The following is a 14,306-nucleotide window of genomic DNA, read 5'->3' on the forward strand; positions in this document are numbered from 1 at the left end:
TGCGCCCCGCCGCACCCAGACCGAGGAGGTTATGCCCGGAGGGTGCCTCTGCGCCGGGGTGTAGGGACTGGCCGTTTGGAAGCGTTTGGTGGTGCTGCTGAAGCAGGGCAGGACCGGTGCCCAGGGCAGAGGAGATGCCGACGGCGTTGGAAGAGAGACCGTGGACACGGGCCTGTATTTCCAGCTCATACGAGAAGTAGTTGCAAAATAGTGAGACCTTTGGTGACAATCTCGATGAAGGAATAAAAGGCATAACCCCACATTACAACGGCATCGGCGAGACCACAGCTTGTATGCACACGGCATCAGACGTTCGAACAAACGACATCAGCATCTGTCGACCGCACCGTGCAATCTTTTTCTTTTGTAACCCTGCTCAATGTTTACAACGTGCAATATCTCTGCAACCTGCAATACTTCAATGCCTGCATCTTTGCACATCAGATCCATTTTTTTTTTCATTTTGCACTGACGAGACTATTACTACTGCCGCCTCCACATTACAACGGCATCGGCGAGACCACAGCTTCTACGCACACGGCATCAGACGTTCGAACAAATGACATCAGCATCTGTCGACCGCACCGTGCAATCTTTTTCTTTTGTAACCCTGCTCAATGTTTACAACGTGCAATATCTCTGCAACCTGCAATACTTCAATGCCTGCATCTTTGCACATCAGATCCATTTTTTTTTTCATTTTGCACTGACGAGACTATTACTACTGCCGCCCTCCAATAGATTCTCCTTGTTTGCAAACTGTCATTCTTTTGAAATTGTTTACACATTGAGATGTTCCAAACGGCATTCTTGATACATTGTTTAAACATTGCCACAGGACCTCCAATTGGCACTCATTGCTTCTCAACGCTTCTGGCTCCAGCTGCCAGGATCCAGAGCCAAAGTACTGCCAATGCAGTGTCACGAATTCAGTCGATTGTAATGAACAGCAAAAACACCGACCTGGATGCGCATCATTAAGCTGTGGTTGGCTTGCTCCAATTTTTTCTGGCGCAGTTCGACATCCTTGGCTCGCTGTTGCTCCTTCTGTAACTTGCGGATGTAATCCACCGAGGCCTTCAGTATGGTGCCTTTATTCCAGCGCATCTCACTGTGATCGGTGCGGAGGCGTAAACACAAAAGGAAATGGTTTTACCAGACTGATGTTGCCGAGACTTGGCTCGCAAACACAACACGTTAATCTCCGAAAGACACCCCAAAAACGAGGCGGCACTCACGGGTCGCTTGACTTGGGTATGAGCGTTCCGAGCTCCTTTATACGGTCGTTTATATTAAATCGCCGTCTCCTCTCAACTGTTAAGAAGGAACAAACAGGCAAAGAAATAATCATGATGAATGCACCGTGTCGGGCAACAACAGAAGATGATTTTACAAAGTGAGGAGACAACAAATCTCGACGTACTCAGGTTGTGGTTGTCTTTCTTTTGCCTCTCCTTCATAAAAGCTTTGGTATCGGCATCTGAAAGACAAAAGCTGCTTTCCATGAAATGACTCCGCAGATCCTATGAAACTGTTGAAGTTCCGCTACACATACGAGTAGATTGCACAGATTGTACCGTACCAGTAATTTCCCTTTTTATATTTGGAAGATCAGCAGGACAGGAGTTGCTGACAGTGAGAGTGGGCGCTGCCATTCCAGGGCTGTGATACACATCCAGCAGATTTCCTGGGAGCTAAATCAAACAAAATTATTAGGTAGGGCGGCTGCAACGCATGCTGACTGCCGAGCCCGAGCAAAATGTGAGGAATGTGTGAAAAGCACAACTTCCCCATTCTTGTTGAAACTCTGAACGCAAGCACCTCCCTGGGCACCCGATTCAATCCGGCGTGGAATCGGTGAAATACAAACGATCATCCTTAGCCCAACATCATTTCGGTGCACAATAAGTTGGCACGCCTACCTGTTGGTATCATCTAAGGTTTGCCACATGTAAAAAAAAAAAAAAAATCCTACGCTGTTCCGTTTTCAAAGATTACAAACCGGTTTTACCTCGCTGTGTGTCTTTTTTCTTTCTTCCAACATCACCATAATCCTCATTTTCTGTTAAGCGGAAAAAGGTGAGCAATTCCTTTGTGCCTGTAAACTCTGTAGCGTTTTAATGAGCACTAACACATTGGCCGACTTCTTGCTGTGTATTCTTACTGGTAACCCCGCCCAGGCGGCACATTTGTGACAAATGGTGAGTAAGTGTCAACTGCTTCGACTGTATATCCACTCAAAGACTCAAAGAGCTATTCCTGCTTCAGGATTCCGACACAGATAAAAGACGCTCCATTCGAGGAAGACCCCCCCCCCAAAAGGTGGTGTGACTGTTTTTCGAGAATCATGTCATGTATTAGTGAAAATCAAGCGTAGAAACATTTGAAGGGTCAAGGAAGCAGATTTTGTTTTTTTCTTACCGTATTAGGTAACTGAAGACCCGAGTCAATCAATGTAATGATGTCGTCATTAAAACTGGATTCCAGACTAATTATGTCGTCGATAACGTCTTCAATCTAGAAACAATAGATGACAGGAAACATGTAGCACAATCTGACCAGCTTTTCGGGGTCGGATCATATACAAGCAATGCTTATACTCTACACGGACTAGATCTAAAGCTCTCAGTCGTAAAAAATAATTCCACAAGCTGTAAAGCAGCCTCATGTCATAGACGCGCAAGCGGAGAAGTGGCACGGTTAATCTGCCGGTGCAGTATTTAACATCCTATTGTGACACCAGGCCAACAAGTATATGAAGACAAAAGGCATGCAACGTTCAAGTGGGACCTGGGGCCACATCCCCGCAGAACAAACCAAAAGTCATTAAGTACAAAGTGAGCTGAAGGCTTGACTTCAGACTTCTCCAAAAACACACTGCTAGTTCACAGAGAGGCAACTATTGGCAAGACTGTGTCATCTGCTGCATCAGCAAACCGCAGTTATAAAAAAGAAGAAAAAAAAAAAAAAAGAAAGAACAGGACTTGGGCATACTTCCTCCTTGTTGGAACTGATGTTAAGTAGGGCCATCGGGCTGTTAGGGGCGCTGTTGGCAGTGTGGGCAACCTCAGGGGCAGAGCTGCACTGTGGCACAGGCGATACACCGAGCGTCTGAGTAATCGCGTTGTTACTCAGAGTGGTGGAGAGGTACTGCTTCACCTGTTGCCTCTGCGCCTGCTGGATGTGATACTTGGTGGGGTTCTCGAGGTGGGTCTGCACCTGCGTCATTCAAAGCAGGCGTTCGGTTCTGTTTTCGACAAACTGAGCACACTGAGGGCAGACGGGCGACACGGAGGAGGACATGCTTACTTTCAGCACCTCCACGGGCACCTGCGCTGGAGGCGGGCGGGCAGTATTTGGAGGCAGTGAGACGGAGATGGCGGGAGTGGAGTCAGTGGGCCGGAGCTGAGAGGCGGAGGCCTGCTGCTGTGCCTCTCGTCTCTCCTGCTCCTGAGCTTGGCCTCTTACCGTATTAGGTAACTGAAGACCCGAGTCAATCAATGTAATGATGTCGTCATTAAAACTGGATTCCAGACTAATTATGTCGTCGATAACGTCTTCAATCTAGAAACAATAGATGACAGGAAACATGTAGCACAATCTGACCAGCTTTTCGGGGTCGGATCATATACAAGCAATGCTTATACTCTACACGGACTAGATCTAAAGCTCTCAGTCGTAAAAAATAATTCCACAAGCTGTAAAGCAGCCTCATGTCATAGACGCGCAAGCGGAGAAGTGGCACGGTTAATCTGCCGGTGCAGTATTTAACATCCTATTGTGACACCAGGCCAACAAGTATATGAAGACAAAAGGCATGCAACGTTCAAGTGGGACCTGGGGCCACATCCCCGCAGAACAAACCAAAAGTCATTAAGTACAAAGTGAGCTGAAGGCTTGACTTCAGACTTCTCCAAAAACACACTGCTAGTTCACAGAGAGGCAACTATTGGCAAGACTGTGTCATCTGCTGCATCAGCAAACCGCAGTTATAAAAAAGAAGAAAAAAAAAAAAAAGAAAGAACAGGACTTGGGCATACTTCCTCCTTGTTGGAACTGATGTTAAGTAGGGCCATCGGGCTGTTAGGGGCGCTGTTGGCAGTGTGGGCAACCTCAGGGGCAGAGCTGCACTGTGGCACAGGCGATACACCGAGCGTCTGAGTAATCGCGTTGTTACTCAGAGTGGTGGAGAGGTACTGCTTCACCTGTTGCCTCTGCGCCTGCTGGATGTGATACTTGGTGGGGTTCTCGAGGTGGGTCTGCACCTGCGTCATTCAAAGCAGGCGTTCGGTTCTGTTTTCGACAAACTGAGCACACTGAGGGCAGACGGGCGACACGGAGGAGGACATGCTTACTTTCAGCACCTCCACGGGCACCTGCGCTGGAGGCGGGCGGGCAGTATTTGGAGGCAGTGAGACGGAGATGGCGGGAGTGGAGTCAGTGGGCCGGAGCTGAGAGGCGGAGGCCTGCTGCTGTGCCTCTCGTCTCTCCTGCTCCTGAGCTTGCTCTCGCATAAGCTGCTGCCGCAGCAACACACGCGACGACATGGCTGAGGACAACAGTCGAGATCAAAGGATGAAGCTGCAAACACAACAAAAGAGAAGTGAGAATTTAAAAAAATGCTGATACTTTTGGAAAATACCCAATCGTCACCGAAAGGCCATAAAAAACATTTCAATTCCATGTGTAGCGCAATCCCCTCTTACTGCTTCATCAAACACATCGGGTAAGTGATGACAATAAAGGCCCCTATGGGCCCATGATTCAAAGGGGCCCTAGAAAATCTATCTTAAAATTGCGCATTTGTGAGAAGGGGACTTAAACAGAGGGGTTTTTTGTGTGTGTTTGTTTGTTTTTTAAAGTATGCCTTAAGTCCCTGGGGGCACCCCCCTTTTCCATGCAATAGTTATTTGCCTTTCTCGTCTGAATTTGGGGACCCTCTCCATGATTTGAGAGAAATGCCCTGTATCAAAGCGTCAATCGTGCCTTCACTTTTTATATTTGTCTTACAAATATTTATCGAAATGTTTATGCTGGTGTGTGCCAGACTATTTCTACTGCTGCGACTGGACCGAATTCATTCAAAGTAGCCTACTGAAAATGACTGTTTTGCAAGAAACCAATATGCTTCGGGCAGTTTCAAGTGAATTGTTCATTGCACATAAAGACGTTCAGAATGTATACTAGTTGGCAATAACAACACATATTCTATTTCCCAATTTCAGTTAACTGACGCAAGCGTACGGCATACGTGTGAAATAGCCCTCACAACTTCTGTGAACTCTTTGGTCGCTGATTACAGTATTGTAATGTACCTGTGGTATATTACATGTAATTCGCTTTGCCGCACATTAATAGTCCTGGTTTGACAGCTAAGTGTCGGAGGCCCTAATTCCAATTTCATAAAAAAAGGTGATGACCGTGCATAAGGATAACTATATCTGCTTTACTTGCGTGTCATCTACCATTTGCCAATCAACAAATACACATTTAAATTCGGAGCTTTGATCATTTTGCAATACTACAAAGCAGGTCGTTTTGGGGTGTTTTGCGCGGGTGTGGGGGTTCGTGGCTTAGCTAGCCAAATAGCCATGACTGTCGAGAGCGCTTGCGGTTTAACGCGTTCAAGGTAGAAATTTAATTTTAAAACATACTGTGAGAACAGAAATGTTCGACGGGATCACAGTCATGAATCCAAGAGGTCCTCGGCTTTTCTGGCCATTTTATCTTGTCGCTGACTCGAATAGCAGCTGCCGCTCGCCATGGCCGCCGCGACCAACGTTGTTTACCTCGAGCCGACGCGCTGAGGTCATCCTCCCACTTTTTACCCGGAACTTGTTGACTATGGGAAGACGATAGCGTTATTTCCTCAACCCGGGTGCCTTAACTACTTTTGGTCGTGGGGTAGATTCGGTTTCCCTTGAGGGTGGGGGGCGTTATGACTGAAACCAAATCAATCTATAATCGCATCATCATATTATTCGCATACGTGTTGATGAACGACTCGTTTTGCAGTCAGAAGTCAAAACTTAAGAGTTCAATTGCAGAGTTCCAATGTTTTTAGGAATAAGGGCAATTTGCAACTTCGGTACATATTTTAGCCAGAAATACTTTATTCAATAGCCACACTGCTCTGGCCGCCAGGTTTTGAGTGTGACACATTTGTACAAATTGATCTATCCACAAACTTATCCAGCGCATTGAATGCATATTGGAAGTGTCTAAGACTTATTGAAAGAATCCAAAAGGACAATACATAGACCAACAATCTTTTAGGTTTTTTTTTTCTTTAATCAGCTGTCACAAAACGAGAAATCCATTGCAGATGTCAAGGTGTCTGATAGTTTGGTAGCAAGCTTGTCTGGAAAAGAAGAAGAAAACAGATCAAATTTGAAGTACTGTACACATAAAAACAATATGATGATTGAAGTTTAGACACAAACCCGCTCTTTTTTGTCGCTTCTTCCGCTTCTTGCCGGCAGCCAGAAGTGCCTGGCCTTGCTGTAAAGGATCCACATTGACAATATCCTTCAAATCTGGAGCCTTGGATGCAGGATCACTTTCAGGCACGACACTCTTGAACTTCTGAGATTTTATCTCCACTGTCATTGGTCCAAACTATTAGATAGATAAAATAACCTTTATTTGGCAAGGTTTACAATGGCAAGATGGACCATTCAATAAAGTTTAAACCACATTCCGCACACATCGAATTTGTCAAGTCTGTCATTTCTGCTAGTTCAAAGGCTCACACTTCATCACACCTCTGGATCCTGCTCATCCTCCATTGATTCAGCTTCCTCTTTAAATTCCGGCTCCACTACTGACTCTCCTTCCATTTCTTGGTGAGAGGGATCTTGAGCCTGGTTGCCGTTTGTCATTCCCATGGTTTCGATGCAGAATCCCATTTGCATATCAGAACAAGATGAATCTGAAACATGACATTGCACCAATGAAAAAACACATTTGTGAAAGTTCCACTGCTAATTTCATATGCAAGTACATTATGCTTACATTATTCCTAATCTAACAATTTGGTGAAATTACCAGTGCAAATTATACAGGAAGATTGCGGGTGAAAGGAGCATACTACCTGCAAGAACTTCCCGATTTCCATTTTCAAGCTCATCCCAGTCAAAAGCTTTACCCATCTCTGTCACAATTTCAGCGCTGACGTGCATGGGAAGTGTGTGTGTCTCAGGTGGATGAGTGAAATAGCTGATCCTTCCCCTAAACAACACTCGAATCAAAACTCGCTTAACATTTCTAAGGACTCGAAAATCACTCATGTGACCCACCCTGTCCAGTCCATTAATACGCTTTTTGCTGCTTTGTCGGTGTCAGGCAGCCCGCCTTTTCTTAGTTTCCCCTGACGCCGCGCAAGCAACGCCAAGAACTCCAGAGCTGTGTGAAAGTCAGGTACTCCGTAGTGCTGAAGGATCTGCACAGCCATCAAAATCTATGCAATGACCATATCACGGCTTCAACGGTGTATAAACGTTACCGCTTCAAATTCGGTTTTCCTGGGCGTGCATAGCGTAGGAAAGCAAACGACTTACTTGTGCCTTGTTGCAACGTCGGAGGATGGCTTCAACAGGAGGAATTGGATCAACCAACTGTTCGATTTTCACACAATTCCGGAGAATCATCGCAGCGTCACTTGTTGACGTTGCCATGACGATGCCAGGACAATCAAGAAGCTTAATGTGTTTGTCCAAGTGCACTTCTTGAAGGCACCTAAACATGAAGGAAAGACATTTACTTTTCATTTGGGATTTTTTTTCTCCGAGTACCGCAGCTTGGTAGACAAAGGATATGCAAAACATGCGATGGAAAGTGTCTGCTCGAGGAGGCAATACTTGCTACTGAGGCAGAGAACAGGCAAACGAGCATGGCAGCTAATTTTTGCTCTGATGTTAGTTTACAAAGCGGACGAGTAGATATTCATTTTCTGAGAAATAAGTACTTTTACTCTTTGGGGGTGGGGGGGTGGGTACTAACATTTATGTAATAATGAAAAAAAAAAAAATCACCAAGTTTGAATTATAATAAAGGCCTCATCAATCAATCCTCGACGGGAATTCTCACTTTGTGACACCAGGAGTTGCTCCAACATTGCACGCTCTTGCACGCTTTAAACTGTTGATCAAACTGCTCTTTCCCACATTTGGAAAACCTGAAAATCAAAATTCAAGAAGATAAAATAAATAAATAGGCTGCCCTCATTTTGGAAAAGTTAACATTGCTTATTCATTCATTTCTGCTTCCCAGCAAAAGGTTCTGAGCCCACCCGTGTGCACTTTGCTTCATGTTCGCCACGTCTTTTTATCTTCCAGGTACTACAACTTCATCCCACATTCCAAAAACATACTTATGTTCATTGATGACTCTAAATTGTGTATTTGTTGCCAACTGCTGATTTTGCAGGTCAGAGGTTTATTTTTCATTTGTCCAATTCAGTCGCATTTGTGCAGCAAGCCTAATGGGTACTAGTGTTTATGACAATACACAGATGAATGGACATTCCTTTTTGCATGAAAGTATATTTTACGATGGCGGTGATTTTCTACACTACAGAAAGCCATTTGCAAAAATGTGACAACAGCGAGCGCACACAATGCAGAAATGGAGTGAGTGCCGCGCTAATGTCACCATGCAACATGTGAAAGCATCATGCCGCTGTTACGAGTGCTTACCTACTACACCCACAGTGATGGCTGTCTTTATGTCAAGGTTACGGCAGTAGTTACCGAGTAGCTTCATCAAGCAATCTGCACCAAGACAAACACTGCTGCTGAGGAGCTCTGCAGGGGCTTGAGTCACTGATACGTTACTGCGTTTCTGTCAATGACAAGAGGCAAAACTCGTGATACACTGCAATTCTCACAAAACGTATATACACAGTGGAAAGAAAAAGTATTTTTGGAATTTCATGGTTTTCTGAATTACGGTAATTTTGTAATAAAATGCAAGATAGACAAATGGGTGTCCAATAATAACAAGGTATTCTATTTTTCTTTCATATTTTTGAATGCCCTTGTATGGGGAATGTGAGCGTGGCTAATGCAAATTGGAGCATTGCAAGCAGTGCTGTCACTTAGAATTCATTCCGATTCATCAACATATGCGCAGTGGTGTGAATAAAATGGGCCAGTACCGTTCGTGTCATGAACCAGAGGGTGATTTTGCATTTACACTTGTGCGTTATTTGATAAAACGCCATTTCCTAATGGCAAAAGCCGCAATTTTAATGGGACACGCAGCGCAAGGGGGCAGGCAGAAACGTCATTGCTTGTAAATAAAGCCTGCACCGTAGGTCCACGTAATTTTTGGTAAATTTTCTGTCTCCTTAGATCATGAGATGAGTATCATCAACATGCTCAATCTTTATTTTTCTCGTGAGGTTTAATAATTGAAAAAAAAAAAAAAAAAACATCATGTGCCGTAGTGTGGGAGTGGAGAACCGTGTGTGTGGTCTTCATTATTTTAGCTGACTGTGTATGTGTTGAACAAAACACTGTATTAAAAAAAAAAAAAGAACAGTACCAAGTTTCTGGACTGCTGTTGAGTAGACGCCTTGAAAGCAACTGTTGGAAACTCATTCCGCAGATATTTAATCCACTTCTCCACAATTTCCTTCGACACTAAATCTACAAATGGAATAAAACGTCAGACAAAACCCCAGTTATTCCCCCAAGCATTTTAAACATCTGAAAATAGCATTTAGAAGACAATTCTTGAAATGGGTTGAGCTGAACCTACCAATTTTATTGAGCACCAACACAAGCTTTTTGTTTGTTCCACTTTGAATGACTGCCTGCTCAACCTGGGGACATCTGCACCCCAGTGGGTCCCGTGCATCCAAAACCTCTAAAATCACATCAGCAGCCTCCACTACCTTCGAGGACAGGACAGGAATTAACATCTGATTTAATAAGTGAATCAATCCAGCAATTTACACCTGATAGTATTATAAAAGCTCAGTAAGATAGACGCATGATGGAAAAGGACCTTTTTAAATTCTCTGTAATATGCTTTTCTTGAGCTCTCATTTTCAAAGTGCACATGTTTTTCCAAACTCTGCATCTCTGTTTCCTGTGAACATACAAAGAGGGAAATCTCAATGGCAACAGTTGCAATATGTCCTGTCCTCACCAGTGATGCCAAATTGTGGTCTGTGTCCCAGAAACGGCAATGTATTCACCCTTTGCTCAAACTCTCTCTGCCTCTGTAGGATGTCATTTTGAAAGCTTTGCAAATTCCTCCTCTTGACCAGCTGTTGTTCTCTGGAGATCTTCTGCCTTTCTTGGAGTTCTTGAAGCTTAGTCGGTTCAATAAAAGAAAGGTACAACAGGGTTCTGTATCTATCAAGGAATATATCACTTGAGCCTCATATCTGAGTGAAGGTGAAAGAGGTACCCTTTGCTTTCTAATTTCTTCTGACTTTCGGTCCTTGCCATGTTGCACAGATGACTGCTGCTTAAAACTTGTGCCTCCCGAGGCGTCGGTATTTTTCCCATCTTTATTCTGTGTACAGGGAATATACCCAATATGTAGTTAGCTGTTTCAAAGTCAATTTTCAGTCACCCTTAACAGCTCGTTAGCTACGTCGCTAAACTTTGAAACGTAGTCAGTTACGCAAAATACGAGAATCTAGAATAAATTATGTTTTACTGGTGATTTTAACAGTCGTTAGTTCGCGAGTCAGACAACATAGCATTTGACCACAAAAAATGGTGGCGCAGAGTTAAACACACGTACATCTAATTAATCTTTGACTTTGTTTTTGACTGAGTGAGCATAATTCGTCGTACCGAAGCGCCAACACCAAAAGGTAACGACGATAGGTACAGTAAATATAAAAAACACGCACCTTATGTTTCCCCAAAAAACCAAGGCGTTTAGCTCGTTTTTGTTCTGTAAAATACAAATCAAAAATATATAACCAAATATACTTGAAATCTTTTCGAGTTGATTTTTAGAGACAAAAGTCCAGACCAAATAGTTCTACGCACTTGATTTCGACATTGCTCCAACCACACCGCGTTCACGTGGGTATGTCACAGATGTGGGCATGCGCAATAGTCCATGCGTAACTTCCGGAATTTCACAGTAAAACAGCTCGGGAATTACGAATTAAAATAATACTGTACACTCAAGTTAAGGGCATTTGGAAAATAATAACATATGCAGAGCTGCCACTAATTACAAATTCACTTCCCGAACAATTTTTCTGAATTTCCGTAGTTTTTTTTAATTCTCTAGAAATATTATAGCGGGACTCCTCGCGTGGTGCAGTGATTTAGACAGGTTTCATGTTTTGTTTTATTCAATTGTTATTTAATTTATGTCAAAAGATAAATTTGTTGCACTTTTTTGGTTATAATACTCACACCAATGGACATTTTTGTTAATTTGAATGAAAAAGGACATTTGGTTTTGAATAATAAAGTATTGTCACATGTGGCCTGATTGACCTCAAGAACTGGACCTTTTTGTGACCCTTAAGGATTTTTATTTGTGTACCGCTGCAATGAAACATGTCTCTTATCCTTTGGAAGGGGTTAAACAATAAATAAAAATGTCAAAAAAAATTTACTAAAGGGCAAGCAAGTACTTGTTCACTTATGAATTGTAACTGTACACTTAACAGGAAAGCTGTTGCTTTTGGTGTATGAATTTTTAGGTCCTGATGGCAACATTGTCAAAGTGAATGAAAAGTTTCACAGACCTGCAAAAATAGTTCTAAAATGGTCTTCTGACTCTCCTCTGAATAATTTATTCATGTTTATTTTTGTTCATGTTTATATATGTATAAATTTATAATTGATACAATACTTTTCTATGGGAGAGTGTACTGTTTTGCTGGACTCATTTGTGGTACACTATCGTAAATATGGATAGGTTTTGTCAACACAAAGCACAATAACAACCCTATTTCCACCATTGTACCTTTATACATTTAAAAAATTATTTATTAGTCTCATCAAGCACTATTGTAAATGGAAAACATATGAAAGCTTTATGATTAAAGAAAGACAACAAGAGATTGAATGCCTGCATTTTTTTGTTTGTTTTTCTCATTTGCCAGAAAGCTAGATATACTGTACTAGACAAACATCCATAGAAATCGACAAGAACTTGTAGTGTGCAAAGTTTGACGGTTCCCAAATCTTCAGGAGCTGAGCACGTTAAGCTGGAGCCACAGAGGAGACTTCCGTTTTTGACGTGGATACTTCCGAGCCATCATCTACTTGTTTGCCAAAGAGCTGCATGATGCATGTGCGAAACTGATGAAAGATAGCGAAAAAGGATTTCTGAAACAAAGTTGGCGGATTTGAAATACGGAGCAGGTTGACCATTACCTGTCGATTCATGAAAACATAGATGATCGGGTTGTAGATCGTGGCGCTCTTGGCAAAGTACGCCGGCATCGCTGCAGCGAGAGGATGGAAAGCATATCCAGGATTTGCCGCAGCAAAGCAGGCAAAAAAGGTGTACGGTCCCCAGCAGAAAATGTATGCCAGAATCATGACGACAACCATTCTGGATACTTCTCTCTCCGCTTTCTGAGTGGACTCCGATTCCTTCTGCTGCAAGGCAACCTGCGACAAACAAGCGGACGTTGCTTGACTCAGGCTGGGAACTGGGATGCACCGTATTATGCCGATGATTTCACAAACTTACAGTTCGGATAGCCCACCAGACAGCAAAGTAGCACAGCATGATGATAGCCAGCGGGATGAAGCAACAAGTAATCATAAGAACGATCATGTAGGACTGAACACCGGGGTCTTCGCTTCCACTGAATACATCAGGTCCGCAGGAGGTCTTCAGTCCATGAGGCCAGTACCTGACAGGACACAATCATCGGTTTCTGTGTCCACTGATCGCTCAGTGCCAGCGCAGTCATGCAAAGTTCATACCTGCTCCATCCAAAGATCGGGGGAGCACACCATACGGCTGACCAGATCCAGGAGAACACAATTCCGCCTGTTGCCCACTTGGCATCAAATTTGATGTTTCCAAATGGTTTGCATACCACTATCCATCTCTCCCAGGAGATGATCGTCAGGGACCAGAGAGCAGTGATACCTGTGCGACAAGCAGCATTCTCAGTCGAGGAAAGTTGTAGTCACACTTCCAAATCCCGTCGCGGGCCACTCACCACAAACTGAGACAGTGTACCCCTCAAATATGCACATTGGGTGCCCGAGAATAAAATACCCAAAAAACTGGTTACAAACACTGATAGTGCTGGCAAAAACCGTTTCTCCCAGATCAGCTATGGCGAGATTGACCAGAATCCAGTTGAGAGGGTGACGGAGTTTCTTGAATTTTGCTGTTGCCACCAAGACGAGGCCGTTGGTGAACACTGACGCAACAACCACAAAAAACATCCAGCATGTTGCAACATTGTAAACCCATCGCGGGGCAATGTGGTAGTTTGGGCCTTCAAAAGGACCTGAGGAATGAAAACAGATCAAGAATGGTGTCATTTCATAAATTTGGATTGTATAGTTGTTTACCAAAACAGGTTCCAAAGTGGCTTTTGGATTTTTTTATTTTTTAATCCGTGATCAGAAAGAAAATATGGCTAATCCAAAAAAAAAAAATCAGTTACACTATGAATTCATTGCACATACAGCGCATTTGACAATAAAGTTGAACTTGACTTGACTTGAATTCAAACTGCACAGAAGCAAAAAATGTAATTACTCAACGAGTATCTAAAACACTGCAGTCTTTTCTAATTAGTTATCCGGGGGTTTATTCACCACAGAACCCCCTATAAGTGTGCAAGAATTTTAGGCACAAGACTGCCGTCTTTAAATTGCCAATTCCACAAACAAAACCCGATGCCGTCGGGGAATTAATGAGAACTAATCCGAATGCCATACTGTACCTCTGGTATTATTGCTGTTTGTGTAAGCAAACGCAGATTCCCTTGTCGTCTCGTGGTATCGCCTGGCGGCAAAGGACGGTTTATCCCAGGCCTCCGCCATGATGATAGCACAAGGAGAAATGTTCTCCCTTTCTCGCAACTTGCACGTGTCTTTAGCTTTTATACTTTTGCTGCAGAGAACTCTGATTGGATTAAGTCAAAATTAAATCACAGCCGTTGAATGGCGCTTTGCGGCAATCCGCAAGCCAATGAGCGGCAACTGTAATTAAAACCAGGAGTAATTGGGTTAAGACACCAAATGCCATGAATAATCTTGTTGGAAAGCAGATTTCCATCCGCTGACTGAAGATGCGGATTATTTGGTGAGCTCTATACGTAGAGTGTAACACAAATTTGGGGT

General features: G+C 43.4%; 3 protein-coding genes across 3 annotated transcripts in view; all 3 read right to left on the reverse strand.

The window, feature by feature from the left end:
* LOC109521480 (transcription factor E3-like) overlaps nt 1-5,886 on the reverse strand; it is a 25,210-nt gene extending 19,324 nt beyond the window's left edge. Inside the window, exons 1-11 of the mRNA XM_019879310.1 lie at nt 5,655-5,886; nt 4,356-4,581; nt 4,041-4,265; nt 3,310-3,564; nt 2,995-3,219; nt 2,422-2,517; nt 1,583-1,694; nt 1,424-1,480; nt 1,239-1,314; nt 964-1,111; nt 152-187 (exon numbers count right to left, since the gene is read on the reverse strand). Coding sequence (XP_019734869.1) covers nt 152-187; nt 964-1,111; nt 1,239-1,314; nt 1,424-1,480; nt 1,583-1,694; nt 2,422-2,517; nt 2,995-3,219; nt 3,310-3,564; nt 4,041-4,265; nt 4,356-4,547 — 1,422 coding nt within the window. The 5' untranslated portion in view covers nt 4,548-4,581; nt 5,655-5,886. The remainder of the gene's footprint in view (nt 1-151; nt 188-963; nt 1,112-1,238; nt 1,315-1,423; nt 1,481-1,582; nt 1,695-2,421; nt 2,518-2,994; nt 3,220-3,309; nt 3,565-4,040; nt 4,266-4,355; nt 4,582-5,654) is intronic.
* A 390-nt stretch (nt 5,887-6,276) lies between these two features.
* On the reverse strand, nt 6,277-11,091 carry gnl3l (G protein nucleolar 3 like). Its single transcript, XM_019879434.1, has 15 exons — nt 11,016-11,091; nt 10,874-10,917; nt 10,420-10,527; nt 10,205-10,321; nt 10,012-10,095; nt 9,763-9,898; nt 9,547-9,650; nt 8,697-8,841; nt 8,089-8,176; nt 7,560-7,737; nt 7,299-7,441; nt 7,094-7,230; nt 6,765-6,931; nt 6,444-6,618; nt 6,277-6,361 (listed from the first exon to the last, which is right to left on the reverse strand). Exons 1-15 carry the CDS (start codon nt 11,074-11,076, stop codon nt 6,294-6,296), a joined length of 1,755 nt encoding a protein of 584 aa, XP_019734993.1. The 5' UTR covers nt 11,077-11,091; the 3' UTR covers nt 6,277-6,293.
* A 762-nt stretch (nt 11,092-11,853) lies between these two features.
* Nucleotides 11,854-14,028, reverse strand: LOC109521470 (red-sensitive opsin). Its single transcript, XM_019879299.1, has 6 exons — nt 13,907-14,028; nt 13,169-13,465; nt 12,927-13,095; nt 12,688-12,853; nt 12,366-12,605; nt 11,854-12,290 (listed from the first exon to the last, which is right to left on the reverse strand). The coding sequence occupies exons 1-6, from the start codon at nt 14,004-14,006 to the stop codon at nt 12,192-12,194; spliced, it is 1,071 nt and encodes a 356-aa protein (XP_019734858.1). The 5' UTR covers nt 14,007-14,028; the 3' UTR covers nt 11,854-12,191.
* Between the last annotated feature and the right edge of the window lie 278 nt (nt 14,029-14,306).

Source organism: Hippocampus comes, unplaced genomic scaffold, assembly GCF_001891065.2.
Source record: "Hippocampus comes isolate QL1 unplaced genomic scaffold, H_comes_QL1_v1.1 scaffold44, whole genome shotgun sequence".
NCBI classification, from domain to species: domain Eukaryota; kingdom Metazoa; phylum Chordata; class Actinopteri; order Syngnathiformes; family Syngnathidae; genus Hippocampus; species Hippocampus comes.

Excerpts from the sequence above, each read along its gene's own strand:
- gnl3l (XM_019879434.1), bottom strand. The coding sequence starts at position 11,076 with ATGCCCACATCTGTGACATACCCACGTGAACGCGGTGTGGTTGGAGCA. Across the intron at positions 8,842-9,546 it reads AACAGCAGTCCAGAAACTTG|AAACGCAGTAACGTATCAGT; the intron begins GTACTGTTCTTT and ends TGTCATTGACAG. Across the intron at positions 6,932-7,093 it reads AAATCGGGAAGTTCTTGCAG|ATTCATCTTGTTCTGATATG; the intron begins GTAGTATGCTCC and ends GTCATGTTTCAG.
- LOC109521470 (XM_019879299.1), bottom strand. The coding sequence starts at position 14,006 with ATGGCGGAGGCCTGGGATAAACCGTCCTTTGCCGCCAGGCGATACCAC. Across the intron at positions 13,466-13,906 it reads AAACAGCAATAATACCAGAG|GTCCTTTTGAAGGCCCAAAC; the intron begins GTACAGTATGGC and ends TTCATTCCTCAG. Across the intron at positions 13,096-13,168 it reads GTACACTGTCTCAGTTTGTG|GTATCACTGCTCTCTGGTCC; the intron begins GTGAGTGGCCCG and ends CTTGTCGCACAG.